This window comes from Phyllobates terribilis, unplaced genomic scaffold, assembly GCF_046119375.1.
Source record: "Phyllobates terribilis strain yellow unplaced genomic scaffold, ASM4611937v1 Scaffold_4__5_contigs__length_816908805, whole genome shotgun sequence".
Taxonomy (NCBI): domain Eukaryota; kingdom Metazoa; phylum Chordata; class Amphibia; order Anura; family Dendrobatidae; genus Phyllobates; species Phyllobates terribilis.
Window position 1 is genome coordinate 641,283,760 of NW_027362764.1, and position 23,914 is coordinate 641,307,673.

Consider the following 23,914-nt stretch of genomic DNA (forward strand, 5'->3'; position numbering starts at 1 on the left):
TCCATCATAAAATGTGAGATCTACAGGGAGGGAAAACAGTACACCTCTCGGAACAGTGTCTGGGAGGCTGTGGTGGCTGCTGCACGCAATGTTGATCGAAAACAGATCAAGCAACTGACAGAATCTATGGATGGAAGGCTGTTGAGTGTCATCATAAAGAAAGGTGGCTGTATTGATCACTAATTTTTTTGTTTTTTGTTTTTGCATGTCAGAAATGTTTATTTCTAAATTTTGTGCACTGATATTGGTTTACCTGATGAAAATAAACAAGTGAGATGGCATTATATTTGGTTTTTATTAAGTTGCCTAATAATTCTGCAAAGTAATAGGTACCTGCACAAACAGATATCCTCCTAAGATAGCCAAATCTAAAAAAAACACTCCAACTTCCAAAAATATTAAGCTTGGATATTTATGAGTATTTTGGGTTGATTGAGAACATAGTTGTTGATCAATAATAAAAATAATCCTCTAAAATACAACTTGCCTAATAATTCTGCACACGGTGTATTAGTCACAACTTCCCAGTCAAATGTTACCACAACAAAAACTAGAGCTAAATAAGCCCAGTTTTTATAGGAAGATATCCAAAAGAAATTTTTCAAAGATCAACAAACTTTATTTCAATCATATTAAAACAAAATTGATAAAATACAGGTACTTTCAATATCAAAGCTCAACTATCACTTGCAGACTTATATCATAATTATAGATTTCCACATAGATCCAATTTGGTGATGCTTAAATACTAAAATCCATGCAAGTATCCATTTATATTGCACCTGTAAGTACCTGTATTTTATCAATTTTGCATTAATATGATTGAAATAAAGTTTGTTGATCTTTTAAAAATTTCTTTTGGATATCTTCCTATAAAAACTGGGCTTATTTAGCTCTAGTTTTTGTGATGGTAAGTCCTGGGAAAATACTGACTTCACTAGTCATTCAAAATGACCGCGATCAGGACAAGGACAAGGTTAGTAATGGCACTAAATAAAAGTGATAACTTCATGTACCAACCTGTGATGGAGAGAAGGGAAGCGCCTTGACGGGGGTACTTTTAAGCACACTGTCGTCGTACATTTCACTCCCCTTAAAGCCAGGAGAAGGCCTGGGGCGTAGTGTTTTCTTCCTTAGGATAGCTGGAGGAGTGCTATACTTCGATGTAATGGGTGAAACAGATGGTACTTTATGCTCCACATTAGTAGAATCCATGTCGTACAGTTCCAAACTGCAGCTTAATGAACAATCGCGTGAATCTTCTTGCTGAACCGAAATGATCTTTACTGGGTTCAGCTTGGCCGGAGTGATCTCGATGGAAGCTTCAAAACTTGTGACATCGCTCCACGTCGGATGCTCCTATGTAGGCAATCATTTGGTATATTTATACACGTATATGGACCAGACCAATAAACACTGCTCATACGGTAAAGCGGAAAAGGGAGTCAAAATTTCCTACTGGGAAATCTGATAATTTATCTTGACTTGCAAAATTAACAAACTTGCAATTATTTTTATTTGCCACTGGTGTTGATTTAGATTCATACTCCCCATGCTTATAAAAAGGGTTTTCAGCAGGTTCATTATCATCAGAGGCAGGATTACAAAGAAAGGTTACACCTCTATACTCAGCTGATAACTTAGGATCCACCAATCACAATAGCTGATGTCATGGCTGACCCTGCTACCCCTACTTCACAATGATCTTTGCACATGCTCATTAGATGCGTGAATACAAAAAATAGTGTCGGGGGCTATACATTTGGCCATGTATGCGTGTTGTTTGCTAGAACAGCAGGAAGTTAGTCTAAAAAAAACCCCAGTGGTCAGTGTGAAAACTGCACGTTTTTTTTATTTTCATTTTTAATAGCTTGTGATAAAAAAGTTGTTGCTAAAAAAAAGTATGTTAATACAAAAACCTGATTTAAACAATAGGTAATTTTCTGTTGATATGTTCCCTCTATTCTTATCTGCTGTACTCACAATTTCAAGGTGATCAAATGATTCGACATATTCTGGGATGGTGTCTAGAGGGGGTATTACAGCACTGGTTTCCATGACCATTTTATTCCTTGGGGATGTGCTCTGGCCCGTCCTGTCCTTGGAGTCATCCATACTGTAGAATTCATTGGTCGGTTCCTCTAAACTGTTCCTGGTATTAGACATACTGTCATCCACAATAATAGTTTCAGACCAACTTGACAAACTCTCAGTCTGCTGAAATAGAGATGAGTGAAGATAAAAACAGGGCAATGCAGTGACAGACATTATAACTTGTGGCACAGAAGGTTAAAAGCTCCTGTGTGTTAAAGGTGTTCTCTCACACCAAGCGCAACGGAACAACAGCCTGGCATTGATTAGTAACCTGCACCATTTACATAGGTCTGCACCTCATTAGTGACTATGACACACAAGACTTTATAAAATCCAACTGGAGTATCTTGGGAGCAATATCCGTCTTAAAGGGATTTTCTGCGCTGATCTAAAAAGTCTGTAGACGGCAGAAGTGAGATTGTGTGATATGCACATTGTTAGGACTCCCCTGTATGATCCGAGCGAGCGGGTGACCACATGAGTTTTGCAAACTTGTGGTCACTTGTCTACTAGTCTCATCCGCCTTCCCTCAACAGACGAGAATTTAAAGAATCCGAATGAGACAAGTAGGCAAGTGACCGCAAGTGTGGAAATCTCATTCATATGGTCACATGATCACCAACTCACTTGGGTCATGCAGGAAAATAGTAGATTCATATGCAACATTAACCAAACTTGTGCTTAGCTCGGCAGGGCCTCGCACCAGGTCCAAAAACATAGAAAATTCAGAGAAGCCGAGGCACCAAAACCGCAGGTTCTTGATAGAGCTGTATATTTATTAGGCTTGAAAAAGGCCAATTATGGCTGAAACGTTGCCAGCTTGGTCTTCCTGTTTTAACTAAAATAGAATAAAGTTGTTGTTTTTTTTAATCAAGAACCTGCAGTTTTGGTGCCTCAGCTTCTCTGAATTGTCATCTTTGGGTAATACAGGAGAAATCAAAAAAGTGTGCGCGTGGCACACTGTCATGATTCGGCAGTCACACAGTGACGGACACACTTTTATTCTAAGGCTGGATAACACCTTAAATAATTCTTCCCACAACAATATGTTGAGAAATATAAAATTACAAGTAAAAATGTTCACGGACCTCTCACTGCCCTATAAAAAATAAAATATATATATATATATATATACCCTACACAATATATGCGCTTGCAGAACCTGGAGCAAAATCACACACCTGGATTAACAGTTTTCCTAAAAACATTTTTAAACAAGTTCAAATATTTAATACTGTAGGGCATGTAAGCATTACATCAAGAATAAAGGCGGCAATACTGAGAAATTGAATTAAAACTATCCAATACAAACAGCAGACAAAATAAACTATAAGCGCATTTTCTATCCTCTAATTCTAATCCTTAAGAATTTGGAAAATCCACAGGATTTAACCACATTACTAAATACACTTTAAACTAAGGCCACTGCTCTATAAAAAACATAATTTTTACACAATAAATATTCAATTTATTTTGGCGTTATAAAGTATAGACAGGAGTGAATCAATATGTCCCCAAAATTTGTTGGGCTCTCACTCAGTATGGGCCGGGGTTATCAGGACTCTCACTGCCTCTTCTTTAGTCATAACACAATTTACAGAGGGCTATGTTCCCACGATGCAGAAATGCTCTGCATTTTTTCCTGAGCGTTTCTGCATCTCCCTGGCAGAAAAAAACGCATGCGGATTGTACAATCGTTTTTCCTGCCAGGGACATGCGGATGTGAAGCGTTCTTCACATGCATTTCCGCATGCGGGTTGACAAGCGCTTTCCAAGAGATTTTAGCATCACTTGGAAAGTGTTTGACAACTTGGTCACACTATATAAATCCATGCAAACAGCATATATACAGTGTGACCATAAAAGAATGGTAAAAAAATAAATCTATACTTACCTTCTGATGGCCCCCGCAGTCTTTATTCGCTCCGTCCTGGCTTGCCGGCAGCTCTCGGTACACTGAAGGACCTGCCGTCACATGACTAAATGACGTCAGCGCAGGTCCTTCAGTCCACCGCGATCTGCCGGCAAGCGAAGACAAGCACACCGCAGGCCATCAGAAGGTAAGTATAACATTTATTTTTTATTTTATTCTTTTTTTTTATTTTTATTTTTTTACAGGTTTTAGGGTACCTGGGTCCGGAGGAGAGTCTCCTCTCCTCCAGACCCGAGTACCATCCGCACATTGAAACGTTTGGATTCCGCATGTACAGATGCAGCGATACGGATTCCATGCATTCCAAAGCAAGTCAATGGTGGCGAAAACTCAGCGCTTTCGTAAAATAATTGGTAGTGCTGCGTTTTTTTCCACAATGATAATCTGCAGCGGAAATTTCCTCAGCATGTGCACAGCACATGCGGATTATCATTGGGGAACATGGCAGGCCTTCTACCATGCGTTTTTTAAGCGTTTCTGCAGCGTTTTTGCCGCTGCGGAAACGCTTAAAAAACGCATCGTGGGCACACAGCCTTAAGCCTACTTCGTATCATATCAACTTGTACATCACAGCGCTCAGCTTCTCTCCTGCTCTTAGATGGGGACACATAAATCACCTGATTGGTTTTCAGACATTGATTGTAAGGAATTTAGAAAACAGAGCATGCAATAGTGAAAGAAGAAAAAGAGTCAAACAGCCTTCTTACAGATGGCACTCTCTTTCTTCTGACTTCATTCTCAGCTGACATAAGCAGCAACTCAAGTTCCTTTATCCGTTTTTCCTTATCAGGGTCATCCACATCAACAAAGGGCTGCTGAGAGGCATGTAAAAGAACCAGAGAAGAGGGGAAACAACAGTCATGGAGACAGAGAAGAGGATTCACACAGTAGTAGTTTAGGGAAGTGCAGTGCAATGAAGATCAGTAGATAAAAGTCAACCTATGCTGCACTATATGTAATAGTGTAACCCTAGTATATAATAAAACAGGCATATATAATATTTCTCAGTTCACATACACAATGCATGTACATCTTTCTATTGTGAAATTATTATTTTACAAGACAATATTGTACTAGTTACTTTTTTACATCACTGGTAAAATAAAAGGTCTTGGACCAGCAAAATGAAGAGGCTCTATCAAGATCTTGAACCTCCTTGAGGTATCTACAACATATTAAAAGATCAGTCTGACTGCAAATACCCTCATAAAGAGAAGTGATAATCAGAAAATGGCCTATTATTTAAAGAAGGTTCTTGTGTTAAAGGAGTTGTCCAGTACTTTTTATTATCTCCCCAATGCATTTACCCTGTGCCCATAAGGGTTTTTGTAATTACCTTTAGTAGTCTTTATTGCCTGTGAGCGGCGCCATCGCTGGCCGCTCACAGGCATCACGTGGCCCCGGCTGCAGCCGGCTCAGACATCCACTGATGTCACGTCAAGTTCCGGCTGCAGCCAGGGGTGACTCAGCGCTGCGCTCCACGGTGAGTGATGGGCTGTGGGCGGGTTACCCCGCGCGTCACACCCATCATCCATAAAATGTACTGGACAACTTCTTTAAATGTATTTTTGGAAATTTTGTGGCTTTGATTTTTTTTTTTTTTAATATTACAATTTGTATTAAAAATAAAAAAAAATTAACTTACAATTTTCATACTGGCCAGTGGGGATTTTTTAAACTCTAATGTCCTACTGTTTCAGGAAACAACACATGTACACAACAACACAGTCCACAATGGACAGACCTCCACCTTATCTTTTGTATTGGAACAACTAAGGAACTTGTAAAAGGCTACTATGAAGGCAGCAGGGTCAGCTGTAACATCCCCCTATTGGGTGATCTTGTGTTATCAGCTGTTTATAGAGGTGTTACTGAAAGGATGGGATATAGGAGTCAAAAAAATCCCGTTTCTAGGGTGAAAATTGCAAGATTAAAAAAAAAAAAAAACAAAGATTGTAATATAAAAAAAAAATACTGCTAATCATTTGAATGTATTTAATAATTTAGAAAAATTATATATTTTTCCACAAATACATGCAAAGTAAAAAAAAAGAAATAAAAATGGTCCCCGATCATTTCTATATATTTTAAGCTCATCTCCAATCCAAAAAATAAAGTTTGACTGTTAACTTGTATCTGTTACTTCCCTTATATCCTGATATTTAAGAGATACCTAGTATGTGTGCAGGCTTCTATAAAGAATCAAGGTAAAAGGTATTGAGATTTGGATGCGTTTCATCATCACCTGTTCACAGTTGTACTAATGGTCGCAGAGGATACAGCTATGAAGCACTTAATAAATAATCTTAGAGGAAAGGAGAAGACGAGGACTTGCATGTTTTGGTGGAGCTGCTCCATAGTTATACAACTGTCCCTACATATAGTATGTAAGCATATAGCCCATCGTTACTACATAAGAACATGCTTTCTATTACTGGTCTTATCTACTTATATGTTGAGGCAGACATGTCACACAATAAACCTTACCTGAATGAAAGCATAAGAGTTGTGGGCACTTTCCATGCGGCTGTTATCAGAAGGCACATAATGGTATCCTGGAATCTGAGGACCGAGAACGCCAGAAGCATTTATCTTCTGACATAATAAAATAAGTCATTGAATAAACAAAGTGTTAAACTTTTATTTTCACTCAAACATATTTCGCCAGTTACCACATTACTAATCTCTACTCAGATTTTGGGAAGACACAAGGTTACATAAAAGAACCTGCTTAAACAATATATTTGCTGGTCGGTACATGTCCCGATGCTTTGACCCCAATGATCAGTAAGTTATTGGATAGGTGATAGCTTGTTTGAACTGGACAACCCTTTTAATAACAAACACACACTAAAAAAAGTTCTAATTCGACAATACAGCCCCTGTCATAATAGTTCTACACCTCAAAACTGAACTAAAGAAGGGCAAACAGATGGGAGAAGGAGAATGTGTGCCTACTTGTGCCTCTTCCGTAGATAAGATATCTGTACACTGTTCCCTATGTATGAGATGTAAGTAAACATTCATCCTCCTAATCTTAGGGAGCTTAGGACCAAGTTTTATAACTCACCATGTTAGGATATTAAGACACATGGAGCTTACCATTATGTAAAATATATTTTTTGTAACCAAAAGTCCTTTATTTTTAGCTAATGTTTTGCCCAATTTCCCTGCATGACTATTCTCATTCTGGACACTTCACCATCTGGTTTTCCTATAGAGCAATTCTCAAGGTCTGCAGCCAATCACTTGTAACTGACCCTTATACTTGGTACTTTACAATAAACTATAGTATGTTACAAACTGGGCCTCAGTTACATTACTCAAACCCCGTCAGGTCATTATCCTGCTCTCTTTTTTTAACACACAAGGAGCTGGGGACAAGTAGAGAAAAGATGAAGACCGAGCACTGAAATACTCTAAAAAACAAGTTAAAGAGAAGGAAACAATGAAGAACAGATGGAGTGTGAACAAGAATGGGGAAAGTCATGTCAAAGAGAACAAAAGAATTTTAAATGAGAACTGGGTGGCCCACGAAACAGAGACAAGAAGAATAATCATCATGAAATACACATATATTCATCTACATAGTGATCTTGGCAGGTTATGACTAATCCAGACATATGGAGTTTCAAGAGGTAAAGGAAGTATGTAAAAATCGGAGGAAAAAAAACCCACAAATGGGCCAGATATACTCCATCCCTAGAGACAGTGGTATAGAAAGGCAGCGCAGCTGAACAAAATGGGCGATTCTTCCTAGGTGACAGTGATGGATGCATGTATGAAGTAGTAGTGCAGATGCCATATGGGGAGAGGAGCCAAGGGTGGAGGTCAACTACAAAGAGCGAGCCGCAAGAATGGCGTGGACTGAGGGGACAAGTAATGAAGGCATCATCTTTGATTCACTAAGAATGAGGGGTATCACTGATTCCGCTCTAAATAGATACCTCCACTGTGTGGAAGCTAAAGCTGCACTTTCAGAGATGGCGAAGGTTAACATAGGATAATTACTTGTGATTGGACTGGAACATAGTACATGTTCTGCGGCTGCAAGTGAGCAAATGTAGCAGGAGCTTTATGATGGTGTTTTGAAGAATGTTCCTTCTGTGTTAAATCCTGCAAATATCCCTCCTGCTCCACTTTGCGTCTCATAGTAGAATTCCAGTGATTCTTTATCGAATTATCAGTCCTAGAATTAAAAAAAAAGAAGCAGAATATAAAGAATTATACATTCACAATGTATGCCACCACACACCTCCACTATTACTCTTACAAATAGAAGCATACATTCAGATCTGGGTGTAACCAGTTAGGGGGGATGGGGGAGGTGTCCCCATACAGTTTGACATTGTCCAACCAGTGCTGACTGAATCAGATTTTACATATCCTGTAAACATATGGTGTCACAAGGCCACACAAAGTACAAAAAAGTAATTTATTAACAAACATATAAAATCCGAAGTGCACTGCCAAAAATTCTTAAAAAGTTTTAAAGAAATGGGGTCTACAGTGAAGACCCAAGTAAAAAGTGCCCAGACATGCAAAAGAACATGGGTAACATGTTATACTGTGTAGATAATACACATAATGGCATAGTTCAGGAAATCCCCTGAAGAAGCCGTTGTGAAACACGCATTCATTAGGGTTTGAAGGAATGCACAGGGGCACTTTGAACTATGGGTAAGCACTACTTTTTGATATAATGGTATTTTGTTACACCCAGGATAATACCTCACTCCTGGGATATAGGATATATAGGGACTATAATTCTTAGTCCAGATCACATTTGAGTGGGATGTTAAGTTCAAAATGTGACTATTTAATGATTAAATACTATGTTCCCACACACATATATATATATATATATATATATATATATATATATATATATATATATATACACCGCTCATAACATTGTCCATCTCAGTGGATCGCCGGCATGTTACACATAATATCCCAGAGCCGTTGTAGTAACCGATATGCCCACTTGGCTCCAGATACAGCCTTCAGCAAAAGGTAACAGTATCAATGTCTAGATTATTATTATAGCACCATTTATTTCATGGCGCTTTACATGTGAAAAAGGGGGCATACATACATGAACTATTACAAAGATCTTTAACAAAACATGACGACGACTGATACAGGAGGAGCGATAGATTTGACAGATTTCCTCACACACAGCGCAGATCTCCTGTCCATACAATGGCGGCTGGTGGAGCAGTGACCAGATCAGTCCATCAGCCTTGTACAATAGAAAATCAGAAAAAAAAATTGCCCGCAAAAGGTAGACAACCCCTTTATGGATCCAAGTATTTACTAAATCGAACATGACAAAGAAAACGGTTTGCAATTTAGGAAGAGTCTGTAGAATAATTATTTATAAAATTCTTTTAATCCTGCATCAACAGAACATGAGAATATGAGATATTCTGGATTATTGGACTTTCATATTTATAGAAAAAGTATATTAAAACTCAATAGTAAGAATAACAAACCTTCGAAAACAAACAAAAGCTTGCACGGCAATGTAATGCACACCCAAGACAATGTTTGGTGAAGAAATATAATAACTTTATTAATCACATGCAAAGAACACTTCAAAGTTAAAAAGCATTTAAAACAAGTAAAAACAGCAAAAAGCTGGACAAGAAATACACCGGGTACAATATATACAGTACAGACCAAAAGTTTGGACACACCTTCTCATTTAAAGATTTTTCTGTATTTTCATGACTATGAAAATTGTACATTCACACTGAAGGCATCAAAACTATGAATGAACACATGTAGAATTATATACTTAACAAAAAAGTGTAAAACAACTGAAAATATGTCTTCTATTCTAGGTTCTTCAAAGTAGCCACCTTTTGCTTTGATGACTGCTTTGCACACTCTTTATATACTGTATATAAACCTAAAAATTGGTATACAGAAAAATGGTATGGAAAATCTGTATTGAATAATGCACCCCATCAAAAAAGTAGGATCACACTGCAATACAATATATTATTTATATATTCACACAGGTACAAGCTCCGCTCCTGCACAATTCCTCTACTTGCTGTACATATCATCTATTGCCCTGCGTCCCTGAAACAACTTAATGGTACAATTCTCTGCTTGACACTTCTGCTTTGTTATCTGTCACATTCCATACGATACTCACATACAGTGGGTACAGAAAGTATTCAGACCCCTTTAAATTTTTCACTCCTTGTTTCATTGCAGCCACTTGGTAAATTCTAAAAAGTTCATTTTTCCTCATTAAAGTACACTCTGTACCCCATCTTGACAGAAGAAAAAAACAGAAATGTAGAAATTTTTGAAAACTTATTAAAAAAGAGAAACTGAAATATCACATGGTTATAAGTATTCAGATCCTTTGCTCAGACACTCATATTTAAGTCACTTGCTGTCCACTTCCATGTGATCCTCCTTGAGATGGTTCTACTCCTTCATTGGAGTCCAGCTGTGTTTAATTAAACTGATAGGACTTGATATGGAAAGGCACACACCTCTCTATATAAGGCTAAGTGCCCACGATGCAGAAATGCTGCATATTTTTTACGCTTCTCCCTGGCAGGAAAAACGCATGCGGTTTTCCCGCCAGGTAGAAGAGTTTGTCAAGCGTCTTTGCATGCATTTCTGCATGCGGGTTATCAAGCACTTTTCCAAGCGATTTTAGCATCACTTGGAAAAGTGCTTGACAACTTGTTCACACTATATAAATCCATGCAACCGGCATGGATTTATAGTAGTGTGACCAAGTTAGTTAAAAAAAAGAATAAGAATGGTGAAAAATAAAAAAAATAAAAAGTTTATACTCACCTACCGATGTCTTCTCGGTGTTTTGTCTGCTCCGTCCGGTCTCTTGCACTGCTTGTGGGGGGTGAAGGACCTGCGGTGACGTCATTGAGCCATGTGATGGCTCACATGACTCAGTGACGTCATGGCAGGTCCTTCACATCAACGCGAACATTGCAAGACACCGGACGGAGCAGACAAAACACCGGGAAGACATCGGTAGGTGAGTATAAACTTTATTTTTTATTTTAAATTCTGATTTTTACAGTTTCTATGGTACCCAGGTCTGGATGAGAGTCTTCTCTCCTCCAGACTTGGGTACCATCCGCACATTGAACCGTGTGATATCCGCATGTGCAGATGCAGTGATGCGGATGTCACGCGGTCCAATGCAAGTCAATGGCGGCGATTACGCTGCGTGTCCGCAAAATTAATGGACATGCTGCGGATTTTTGAGCGCAGCATAAACGCTGTGGAAAAATCCGCAACATGGGCATTGAAAGTGCGGCTTGTCATTGGGGACCATGGGGGGCGGATTACCAAGCGTTTCCCAAGCGTTTATGCTGCGGAAATTCCGCAGCATAAACGCTTGTAAAACGCTACGTGGGCACCCAGCCTAAGGCTGGGTGCCCACAATGCGTTTTTAATGCGTTTCCGCAGCGTTTTTGCAGCTGCGGAAACGCATTAAAAACGCATGGTAGAAGGGCAGCAATGTTCCCCAATGATAATCCGCATGTGCTGTGCACATGCTGCGGAAATTTCCGCTGCGGATTATCATTGCGTAAAAAAAAGCAATTATTTTGCGGAAGTGCTGCGTCTTCGCCGCCATTGACTTGCATTAGACCGCATGGATTACGCATCACTGTATATGTAGATGCGTAATCCAAGCGTTCTAATGTGCGGATGGTACCCGGATGTAGATGAGAGGAGAGTCTCATCCACACCCAGGTACCATTAAAAATCTGTAAAAAAAAAAGAATAAAATAAAAAGAGATTAGTTACTTACCGGTAACGGGATTTCTCGGAGACCATGACAGCACCACGAGAGAGGGAATCCGCCCACCAAGGACAGGAAATCTACAGGCTTAAAAGGGGGAGGCCCTCCCTCTCGCCTCAGTTTGGATTACAGAGCATTGAGAGGACCGCCCGGTTAGTAGACATAGCAACATAATCATGAAACAAACAGTATATACATTTTCTTACAACACCAATGTGTGAGAATAAAGAATGAAAACAGATAAGAAGTGCTCCCAACAAGGGGTGAAGGGAGGGAATATAAGGGTGCTGTCATGGTCTCCGAGAAATCCCGTTACTGGTAAGTAACTAATCTCTTTATCGGTCGACCATGACAGCACCACGAGAGAATTGCAGAGATGAAGATTCTAGGGAGGGACCACCGCTTGGAGCACCCTTCTCCCAAATGTGAGGTCAGACGAAGCACCCAGATCTAGTCTATAGTGCTTATAGAAGGTAGATGGAGAAGACCAGGTAGCTGCCTTACATATATCCTCCATCGAGACGCCAGACCTCTCTGCCTATGAGGTTGCCACCGCCCGGGTAGAGCGAGCTTTCAGGCCACGCTGTGCTTCCTCTCCGCTGGATACATAGGCTAGCGTAATGGCCTCCCTAATCCATCTAGCTATGGTGGATCTAGAGACCTTAAGCCCCTTCCTAACCCCCTGATAGGAGATAAATAAGGAACTCTCTCTCCTAAAGGGCTGAGTGACAGCAAGGTACCTAACCACACACCTTCTCACATCTAAAGCATGGAAATCTGCTTCTATCTGATTACTAGGGTTCGGACAAAAAGAGGGTAATATTACTTCCTGAAGTCTATGAAACCGGGAAGCTACCTTAGGCAAGTATGCTGGATCTGCTCTAAGAATTATTCTGTCGTCCAGAACCTGGGTGAAGGGAGGGCCAGAGGACAGAGCCTGAATATCATCAATCCTCCTAGCAGATGTTAGGGCTACAAGAAGCGCTGTTTTGAGGGTAATAGATCTCAGGGATACAGAATCTATTGGTTCAAAGGGTGCCCCAGTGAACGCTTTCAGAACCAGGTTTAGGTCCCATGGAATGACATTAGTTTTGGTAACCGGCCTGGACCTACCTACTGCTTTTATAAAGTGGGAAATCCAATAGTTTTCTGCGAGGACACAGTTATAGAGGGCACCTAGTGCCGACACTTGGACCTTCAAGGTGCTCGTTGCTAACCCCAGCTCGAAGCCCCTTTGTAGGAACTCTAAAATCTTCCCAACTGGCGCTCCCTTATCCACTGAAGATTTAGAAAAAGATAAAAACTTGTTCCAAACTTTTGCATAAATTTTGGTAGTGACAGGCTTTCTACTACGTAATAAAGTAGATACTAGACTCTGGGAAAAACCTTTTAGTTCTAGCAGGGACCTCTCAAATTCCACGCCGTCAAGTGGAGGCCCGGAGCTCGCGGATGGAGCACTGGACCCTGGCTGAGGAGATCCGGAACTTCGGGCAGGACCCAAGGGTCCGAGATGGACATGTTCCTCAGGCATGAGAACCAGGGTCTTTTGGGCCAAAAGGGGGCAATCAAGAGGACCCTTGCCTTGTCCCCTCTGATCTTTCTTAGCACCATAGGCAGAAGGTTTAACAGTGGGAAGGCATAGGCCAGACTGAAGTTCCAAGGGATTTGGAGAGCGTCTACTGTCCGGGGCCTTTCTCTCGGATCTAGGGAGCAAAAAACCTTTGTCTTCTGGTTTTGTTTTGTGGCGAAGAGATCCACCACCGGAAGACCCCATTTCCGGACTAATAGGGAAAAAATGTCCTGTTTTAGTTCCCATTCGCCTTGCCTTAAAAAATGACGGTTTAAGAAGTCTGCCTTTGAATTTTCTTTCCCTTTGATGTGGAGGGCTGTTAAAGAGAGGAGATGGTGTTCCGAGATCTGAAAGAGATGATCCGCCACTCTCATTAGCGATCCAGCACGAGTACCCCCCGGATGGTTAATATAAGCTACTGCTATATTATTATCGGACAGGATTCTAATGTGAAGGAATGGTAAGAAATGATTAACAGCCCTATCAACTGCCAGTAGTTCCCTAGTATTAGAGGAAAGAGCTCTCTCAGCGTCCGACCAGAACCCCTGGGCAATCATATCCCCAAAGTGAGCTCCCCATCCATGTAGACTTGCGTCAGTTGTAATTATTTCAGATATTCTGACCACCCAGGGAACTCCTCGAGACAAGTTTTCTAAATTCACCCACCACTGTAGAGAGTCAATAGACCGGGGAGATAGGAACATCCGTCTCTCCAAGTGCCCATGTAACGAGACCTCATTCTGTAGGACGTCCCACTGTAAAACTCTGGAGTGGTATTGTGCCCACATTACCCCCGGCAGACAAGATATCAGGGTACCAAGTAAGGACATTGCAGCCCTAAGGGACATGACCGGGTTCGCAAGAGCTCCTTCCACCAGCCTTTTGACCTTCTGTTTTTTGGCTTCTGGAAGGAAACACATCTGGAGGTCTGAGTCTAGCATGATACCTAGGAACTGCTGTACTCTCGAAGGGACTACCCTGGATTTCTCCAGATTTAGGATCCAGCCCAGGCCTTCCAGAATAGAGGAGACCAATTTAAGATGGGAGAGACATTGAGAGGCTGAGTCTCCAATGATCAAAAAATCATCTAAGTAAGGGATAATTAACACATTATGTTCCCGTACATGAACCATCACCTCCGCTATCACCTTCGTAAATATTCTAGGGTATTTTTGGAAGCTTCTGTGTATAGGTATATGGTAATATGCGTCCTTTAGATCCAATACTACCATGTGACAGCCTGAGAACAATAGTTTTATAGTAGACTTAATGGACTCCATTTTAAAGGTGGGAATTAACAAAAATTTATTCAGGGCCTTAAGGTTAACAATACACCTAAAGGATCCGTCAGGTTTAGTGACCAAAAACAACGGTGAGTAGAACCCCAGTCCCTTCTCTGCTTATCGGGACCTCCACTAAGACGGCCTTATGGACCAGATTCAGGACCTCCACTTGTAGGGCCATCTGCTCCCGTGTTGAGGACCGGTTTGGGGTCAGGACGAACCTCCCACGAGGGACTCGCTGAAAGTCGAGTCTCAGGCCGGAACCTACCAGACCAAGGATCCAATTATTAGAAGAGATATTTGTCCAGGCAGGTAAGAAGCCCAATAACCTCCCCCCTACCTGGGCCGCGAATCATTGGCTCGGTTTTCGGGGGCCTTGGCTAGCAGAAGAGGATCCGAACAGGAGCCCTTTACCTTTCGGTCTACGGTCTTCCCATTTATCCTGACCCTTCTGGCGCTTATTACGTAGAAACCTTCTTTTCTGAAAAGGACGTTTGTACGTGGGGGCAGATAGGTTAGGAAAGCCCTTTTTTGTGTCAGTTGCTCTATCCAGTAGCTCATCCAGAACCGACCCAAAGAGATGTCCCCCTTCACAAGGGATAGCGCAGAGTCTTGTCCTCGCATGAATGTCCCCCGGCCAACATTTTAGCCACAAAGCTCTCCGGGCCGAGTTAGACATGGCGGCCGACCTTGCGGCTAATCTGACGGAATCTGCTAATGCGTCCGCCAGAAAGGCTGCCGCCCCCTGAAGAAGAGACATGTCCGCCAAGATTTCCTTCCTGGGGGTATTGTTTTTAAGATGGGCTTCCAGCTGGTCCAGCCAGATCATTAGGGACCTGGCGGTACAAGTAGCTGCCACCGCGGGTTTTATGGCTCCCGCCGAAGTCTCCCAGGTCCCTCTAAGGAAAGAATCAGCCTTTCTATCCAGGGGGGTCTTTAAGAGCTCCCATATCATCAAACGGAAGGGAGGAACTCTTAGAGGCTTTGGAAATGGCCACATCAATCTTGGGGGCTTTTTCCCAGGAGGAAGAGGCAGATTCCTCAAAGGGGTACTTCCTTTTGAAGAATGGAGGTAGAGCGCCCTTCCTTTCCGTTTTTTTCCATTCACTAAGGATTAAGCCCTGGATTTTTTCGTTCAACGGAAAACTCCTTCTCTTCCTTTGACCCAGCTCCCCGAACATAACGTCCTGGACTGACTTCTCCTGCCTGGCCTCTGTGATGCCCATGGTGGACCGAACCATTTTAATCAATCTGTCCACTTCACCAAGGGGGAAGCAATTTTGTCCCACACCACTATCAGAGGAGGAAGCAGAGGAAAAGTCTGCACTATCTGAATCCGACTCATAGGGAGAGGATAGGGGGTCATCCAAGACTAAGGGGATCTCACAGTCCGAGTTCATTTTCTCTTTAACTCTCTTGGAGAGGACCTTGTGAATCTCTGTTTTAACTAAGGTTTTTAAACCAGAAGCTAGAGCAGGACCCTCTTCTGCCAGTGTCTGGTTTATGCACAACTGACATAGCTTTTTAGGGTATCCGTCAGGAAGAAGAGACTTGCATAGCGCACACTGTATATGCTTTGCCTTGGCGGTACATTTCTTCCCCTGATAAAATATGGAAGGGGAGAAGGGATACCATATTACTAAGTGAACTTACTCGAAGATCACTTACCCTGGCGGCTCAGGAAGAAAAAAAGCTGGTACCGGATTGGAGGAAGGACCCTTCTCAGCCGGGGAACCTTCCCTAGAGGCTGCAGATTCGTCCGTTCTACCAGAGGTATGGGGACCAGACCTAGACCCAGAGCTCCGTTTTCCTGAGGACCGGCTACCAGGACCACGTGCGCGATGCATTTTTTCCCAGACAGCCGCTGAGATGGTGAAGATGGCGGCTGCTCAACCTGCTGCTGCTGCTGCAACTGGACACCTTCAGACTCCATAATGAAAGAATGAAGGTTTGGGAAGCACTGAGCCATGTTACCTGATAGGTTAAATAGGTACTGGCTCCTCCCCTCTAGCAGCGCCTCAGCACACTATTTTTTTAAATTTTTTTTTGAATTTCGCGCTCTTTTGCACATGATCGCCGAGTCGCGGTGACTTCATCGGGCCGCGACTTACCGAAACCCGGAAGTACGCGCCGCACGAGCTTCGCGCGAGGATGCATGCTTCGCGCTGCGTTCACCCAGGGCAGGGCGAGGGGACACAATCACCTTGGCCCTCGCCCCCCCTCCCCATACTTACGGAGGGTGATGGTGGGCTGTCACCCCCACTTGGAATGCAGACCCCACCGCACTTTTGGGGCTCAGCCAGGGCCTACACTCCCACGGGAGGCGCACCTGGCTGAGGCAGAAAAAAGGGGATGCCACCCCAGACAGGGGCTCAGCCCCACTGCAACCAAAAAAAAAAAAAAAAAAAAAGAACCCCCAGTGCCTCAGGATGCTGTGCCTCTCCCATATAGGGGCGCACGAGCATCGGCCAACGCTGGAGCTGCCATCCCCAGACAGGGGCGCAGGATCACAGCCGTCGCCATCCATGTTTTACGCCTGCTACCGGCTTCCTCCATCAAGGACAGGAAACCAAACTGAGGCGAGAGGGAGGGCCGCCCCCTTTTAAGCCTGTAGGTTTCCTGTCCTTGGTGGGCGGATTCCCTCTCTCATGGTGCTGTCATGGTCGACCGATAAAATAAATGTATACTTACCCTCTGTCAGCCCGCGCTGCGCTCCTACTTGCTTCCCAGCACTTTGCAGTGAATTAAAGGACCTGCGCTGACGTCAGAGTCATGTGACGGGTCACGCGACGCTGACGTCGGCAGGTCTTTCAATTCATTGCTGCCGGCAGCCGGGACGAAGCGAAACAAGCCAGCGCGGGCCATCGGAGGGAAAGTATATATTCATTTTTTTATTTTTACCACTCTCTCGGGTCACACTATATAAATCCATGCTGTTTGCATGGATTTATATAGTGTGACCTAGTTGTCACAAGCACTTTCCAAGTGATGCTAATCGCTTGGAAAGCGCTTGTCAATCCACATGCGGAAATGTCAGTGAATAACGCTCCATTTCCGCATGTCCCTGGCAGGAAAACGCATGTACAGGGAGATGCAGAAACGCTCAGGAAAAAATCCTGAGCATTTCTGCATCGTGGGCACATAGCCTAAGACCTCACAGCTCACAGTGCATGTCAGACCAAATGAGAATCATGAGCTCAAAAGGAACTGTCCAAGGAGCTCAGAGACAGAATTGTGGCAAGGCATAGATCTGGCCAAGGTTACAAAAGAATTTCTGCATTACTCAAGGTTCCTAAGAGCACAGTGGCCTTCATAAACCTTAAATGGAAGAAGTTTGGGACCACCAGAAGTCTTCCTAGACCTGGCCGTCCAGCCAAACTGAGCAATCGTGGGAGAAGAGCCTTGGTTAGCGAGGTAAAGAAGAACCCCAAGATCACTGTGGCTGAGCTCCAGAGATGCAGTAGGGAGATGGGAGAAAGTTCCACAAAGTCAACTATCACTGCAGCCCTCCACTAGTCGGGCCTTTATGGCACAGCGGCCCGATGGAAGCCTCTCCTCAGTGCAAGACATATGAAAGCCCGCATAGAGTTTTCTCAAAAACACATGGAGGACTCCCAGACAATGAGAAATAAGATTCTCTGGTCTGATGAGACGAAGATAGAACTTTTTGGTGATAATTCTAAGCGGTATGTTTGAAGAAAACCAGGCACTGCTCATCACCTGCCCAATACAATCCCAACAGTAAAACATGGTGGTGGGGTGTTTTTTAGCTGCAGGGACAGGACGACTGGTTGCAACTGAAGGAAACATAAATGCGGCCAAATAGAGATATCCTGGATGAAAACCTCTTCCAGAGTGCTCTGGACCTCAGACTTGGCCGAAGGTTTACCTTCCAACAAGACAATGACCCTAAGCACACAGCTAAAATAACAAAGGAGTGGCTTCAGAACAACTCTGTGACCGTTCCTGACTGGCCCAGCCAGAGCCCTGACCTAAACCCAATTGAGCATCCCTGGAGATACCTGAAAATGGCTGTCCACCAACGTTCACCATCCAACCTGACGGAACTGGAGAGGATCTGCAAGGAAGAATGGCAGAGGACCCCCAAATCCAGGTGGGAAAAACTTGTTGCATCATGCCCAAGACGACTCATGGCTGTACTAGCTCAAAAGGGTGCTTCTTCTCAATACTGAGCAAAGGGTCTGAATACTTATGACCATGGGATACTTCAGTTTTTCTTTTTTAATAAATTTGCAAAAATTTCTATGCTTGTTTTTTTTTTTTCAGTCAAGATGGGGTGCAGAGTGTACTTTAAGGGGGTAAAAAAATGAACTTTTTAGAATTTACCAAATGGCTGCAATGAAACAAAGAGTGAAAAATTTAAAGGGGTCTGAATACTTTCCGTACCCCCTGTATGTCTGTCCTTTCCCCACTGTAGACTTTATCTGATGTTCAGAGGTGCTAAACAGCAGAGCCTACAGAGTCCTAGCTCTGTCTTTGATCACCCTGTCATCTCCTGGTGATCTGAGCAGCTGCTAATTTAGCCACAAGCAGCTCCCACAATGCCCCTCACCTGATGGTTTAGGGTGCCCTATATATTTAGAAGCTCCTTAAGGGGTACACACATGCTGGGTTGTGCACGCATCTTCTTGTGCAAAGTGGCTTCGGAGATAAGTGGCAGTTACTTCAGAGGCAGTTAGTCAGGGTAGGAGACAGGTAACCCACACTTTGACCGCTTTCTCTCTTAACTATGTTTCTGTTAGCTTTCACTTTTTCCCCTATAGTCCTCCAGAACATCTAGTAAGGAACTCTTCATCTCTCCCTCCATCCTCCTCACTCATCTCACCTTCTCCTCAGAACTATTCCTCAACATTCAATCATGTATCTCCAAACACAGACAGCCACTCATGCTCTCTCCTGCTCCCACCTGCTAACACTTTCTCTGCTCCTCCTCACTGCCAGCAACATCGCTCCAAATCCTGGTCCTCCTCGCCATATCCCCAGTCACTTCTAACTCCTATCCATGACCTACCACAAACTCTCGCAACCTTTCTAACCTCTTACCAATCCATCTAATCCCCGCTTCCCCAGTTGCACTAACAGGAGCTCTATGGAACACTCGCTGCGTCTGCAACAAACTTTCCTACATCCACAACCTTTTCATTACTAACAAACTTTCCTTCTTCGCCATCACCGAAACCTGTCTCACCCCCTCTGACACAGCCTCTCCAGCCACACGTTCGTATGGTGGATGCCAGCTTTCCCATCCCCCCCGTCCCCCAACGGCAAACATGGTGGAGGCGTAGGTTTTCTAATGTCAGATACCTGCGCCTTCACCCAAATCCCAATGCTGCCCTCAGTTACACTTCCCTCTTTTGAGGCGCACTGTGTGCGCATCTACTCCCCCCCAACCTCCAACTGGCCGTCATTTACCGACAACCAGGGCCAACCACCACTTTCATAGACCACTTCACCACCTGGCTGCTTCACTTCCTTTCCGCTGACATCCGCACTATCATGGGTGACTTCAACATCCCCATCGATACTTCCCACTCATCTGTCTCTAAGCTCCTATCCCTCACTTCTTCCTTCGGCCTTGCTCAATGGTCTTCCGCAGCCACTCATAAAGATGGCCACACACTGGACCTCATCTTCACCCGCCTCATCTGTTCCCTATCTAACCTCTCTAACTCTCCTCTCCCTCACTCTGACCACAACCTACTTATATTCTCTGCCCTCTTCTCTCCAGGTCCACAATCTCCACTCCACAAACTTGCACACCTTCGCGCAGAAACCTCAAACACCTTGACCTACACTCACTCTCTGAATTCCTCCTCCCTCTTACAGATATAAAATTCCTTACACGACGCAGATGTTGCTGCTGCTTTATATAACACCACAACAGCTGCAGCCCTCAATTCGGTCGCCCCCCATATACATACCAAAGCTCGCACAATCAACAGGGAACCCTGGCACACCAACCTTACTAAAGAACTGTAATGGGCCTCCAGGGTTGCTGAGCGGAGATGGAAAAGGTCCCACTCCATCGAGCACAATCCCTCACTATTTTCAAGTCCACACTCACTGCAGCAAAACAAACATACTTCTCTCCCTGTCACACAACGGTAAACAGCTATTCAACACTTTCAATTCTCTCCTCCGCCCCCAGCGCCTCCTCCCAATCCTGTCCCACCTCATCCCTAACCTTACCACAGTCTTCATCCCAACCTTAACCCACCTCTTCAACCTGTCACTAACAACCGGTGTCTTCCCCTCATGTTTCAAACATCCCTCAATCACACCCATCCTCAAAAAGCCCTCCCTTGACCCATTCTCTCCGGCTAGCTATAGCCCCATATCACTTCTCCCCTATGCTTCAAAACTACTGGAACAACATGTCCATCTTGAACTGTCCTCCCACCTCTCCTCATGTTCCCTCTTCAACCGCTTACAATCTGTCTTCAAACTGCATTACTCGACTCAAACTGCCCTGACCAAAGTCACCAATGACTTACTAACCGCCAAATCCAAGCGACACTACTCCATTCTCCTTCTCTTGGACCTGTCATTCCCTCTTACTACAGACTCATCTCTTGACATCACAGACTTGGCCCTATATTGGATCTCTTCATACATAACAGACAGGACATTCAGCATCTCCCACTCACGCACCACCTCCTCATCTCGCCCCCTATCTGTCGGTGTCCCCCAAGGTTCAGTTCTAGGACCTCTGCTCTTTTCCCATCTACACCTTTGGCCTGGGACAGCTCATAGAGTCTCACCTCTATGCTGATGACACACAGATCTACCTCTCTGGACCCGATATCTCCTCTCTACTAACCAAAATCACACAATGTCTATCAGCTATCTCATCCTTCTTCTCTGCCAGATTTCTAAAACTTAACACGGATAAAACAGAATTCATCATCTTTCCACCTTCTCATTCATCCCCCCCATCTGACCTATCCATCAACGTCAATGGCTGTTCACTCTCCCCAGTCCCACAAGCTTGCTGCCTCGGGGTAACCCTGGACTCTGATCTCTCCTTCAAACCACATATCCAAGACCTTTCCACTTCCTGCTGACTCCAACTCAATATCTCCCGCATCCGCGCATTCCTCAGCAAAGACTCTGCAAAAACACCAGTGCATGCCCTCATCATCTCCCGCCTCGACTACTGCAACCTCCTGCTCTGTGGCCTCCCTTCCAACACTCTTGCTCCTACAATCTATCCTAAACTCTGCTGCCCGACTAATCCACCTGTCCCCCCCGCTATTCCCCGGCCTCTCCCCTCTGTCAATCCCTTCACTGGCTCCCCATTGCCCAGAGACTAAAGTTCAAAACTCTATCTTTGGATACAAAGCCATCCACAACCTGTATCCTCCATACATCTGTGATCTAATCTCTCGGTACCTACCTGCACGCAACCTCCGATCCTCACAAGATTTCCTGCTCTACTCCCCTCTTATTTTCTCTTCCCACAATCGCATACAAGATTTAGAGAACTCTGGAACTCTCTACCCCAACATATCAGACTCTCGCCTACCATGGAAACCTTCAAAAGAAACCTGAAGACCTACCTCTTCCGACAAGCCTACAACCTGCAGTAACCACCGCTCCACCACATTGCTGCATGACCAGCTCTACCCCCACCTACTGTATCCTCACCCATCCCTTGTAGATTGCGAGCCCTCGCGGGTAGGATCCTCTCTCCTCCTGTACCAGTCGCTGACTCGTTTTATAAGATTATTGTAAGTATTTTTGCTATGTATACACTCTTTTTCACATGTAAAGCGCCATGGAATATATGGCGCTATAATAATAAATAATAATAATATATGTGCAGGATGGACAATATAATGACATACAGGATTAATAGAAATAATCAATGATGAGGTATGTACCATCCAATGAAATTAAATCTAAAAGGATTCGAGTATAATACTGTATAAATACATCACTTCTTAATTTACAGAACAAGATGTTCCTAATTAAGGAAGCAGATATGGGTGGAAATATTGTGCTCTCGCCCACGGATATGTACCTAAGTGAGGTCTATGGACATCTGAGTGATCACAATAATTATCGGAAATTACCCTCAGATCCAACATTAATCTTTAACAACAAACTAGAACGACTGCTTGGGGCAGCCCTTGATCACGTCATCATAAACAAAAAAGAGAGGGATTATATGTTTAACAAAAAAAATTGTTATTCCGACCCTGTATATGCTACCAAAAGTCCACAAATGTCCACCGGGGGGAACGACCAACAGTTTCTGGGGTTGGTAGCCTCAGTGAAAAGGCTTGTGTTTACATGGACTTCTTTTTACAACCTCGTGTGGTACGGTTACTCTCCTACCTTAGGGACTCGACCCAACTTATCCAAAAGGTCCAATCATTAAAAACTACCTGAGAATGCGTTATTGGTGGTAATTGACATTGAGTCGCTTTACAGTAATATACGGGATGACTGTGGCATAAGATCAGTGACTGATTTTCTTGATCTTCAAGGCCATGAAAACAGTCTACACGATTCTTTTTCTATTGGATTTACTTCAGTTTGTACTTACACATAATTATTTCATTTTGATTTTTGTTTTTACCGGCACAGCGATGGGTGCACGTTGTGCCCCCTCCTTTGCCAACCTTTTCATGGGTTGGTGGGAGGGGGCACACGTGTACCCATCCATGGCATTTTAACATTTTGCTTTACATTGGTTTAGGTTTATTGATATTTTTTTGATCTTGACAAGGGTCAGTGGAGGAGTGGGAGAATTTCATATCAGAATTAAATAACAATCCATTTAATATACATCTTACTTATCATTAGTGTTGAGCATTCCGATACTGAAATATCGGGTATCGGCCGATATTCACTGTATCGGAATTCCGATACTTAATTCCGATACTTTTATAATATCGAATACCGGAATCGGAAGTTCCCATAATGCCTGCGCTCTGCAGTGTCTGTGAAGGATGACAAGCTGGATGGCAGCGCTCAGCTGCGATCCAGCTTGTCATCAGAATGCCATCCCAGCGTGGGAGAATTCTCCTGACTGTTTAAAAGCCGGCGCGCGGTAAAAAGCCGCCGGCTTTTAAACAATCACGCAGCCCCATACTGCTTCCCCGCAGCCTCCCACCCCGATCCTCCGCTCCCCTCGCCACCTCCAATCCCAATCGTAAATTAGGACCGGGCGGGGAGTGCAGCACCAAGGAGCGAAGGACCCG

At 43.6% G+C, this 23,914-nt stretch overlaps 1 protein-coding gene across 10 annotated transcripts in view; it reads right to left on the reverse strand.

Moving 5' to 3' along the window:
• MYBL1 (MYB proto-oncogene like 1) overlaps positions 1 to 23,914 on the reverse strand; it is a 72,099-nt gene that overhangs the window by 19,693 nt on the left and 28,492 nt on the right. The window contains exons 6-10 of one of the 10 annotated variants that reach the window (XM_073679390.1): positions 8,039 to 8,216; positions 6,515 to 6,589; positions 4,735 to 4,839; positions 1,984 to 2,217; positions 1,021 to 1,359 (exon numbers count right to left, since the gene is read on the reverse strand). In XM_073679390.1, the coding sequence (XP_073535491.1) occupies positions 1,021 to 1,359; positions 1,984 to 2,217; positions 4,735 to 4,839; positions 6,515 to 6,589; positions 8,039 to 8,216 (931 nt within the window). Of the gene's footprint in view, positions 1 to 1,020; positions 1,360 to 1,983; positions 2,218 to 4,734; positions 4,843 to 6,514; positions 6,623 to 8,038; positions 8,217 to 23,914 lie in introns of all 10 variants that reach the window. The other 9 variants (XM_073679391.1, XM_073679389.1, XM_073679386.1 and 6 more) reach the window with 9 other exon arrangements.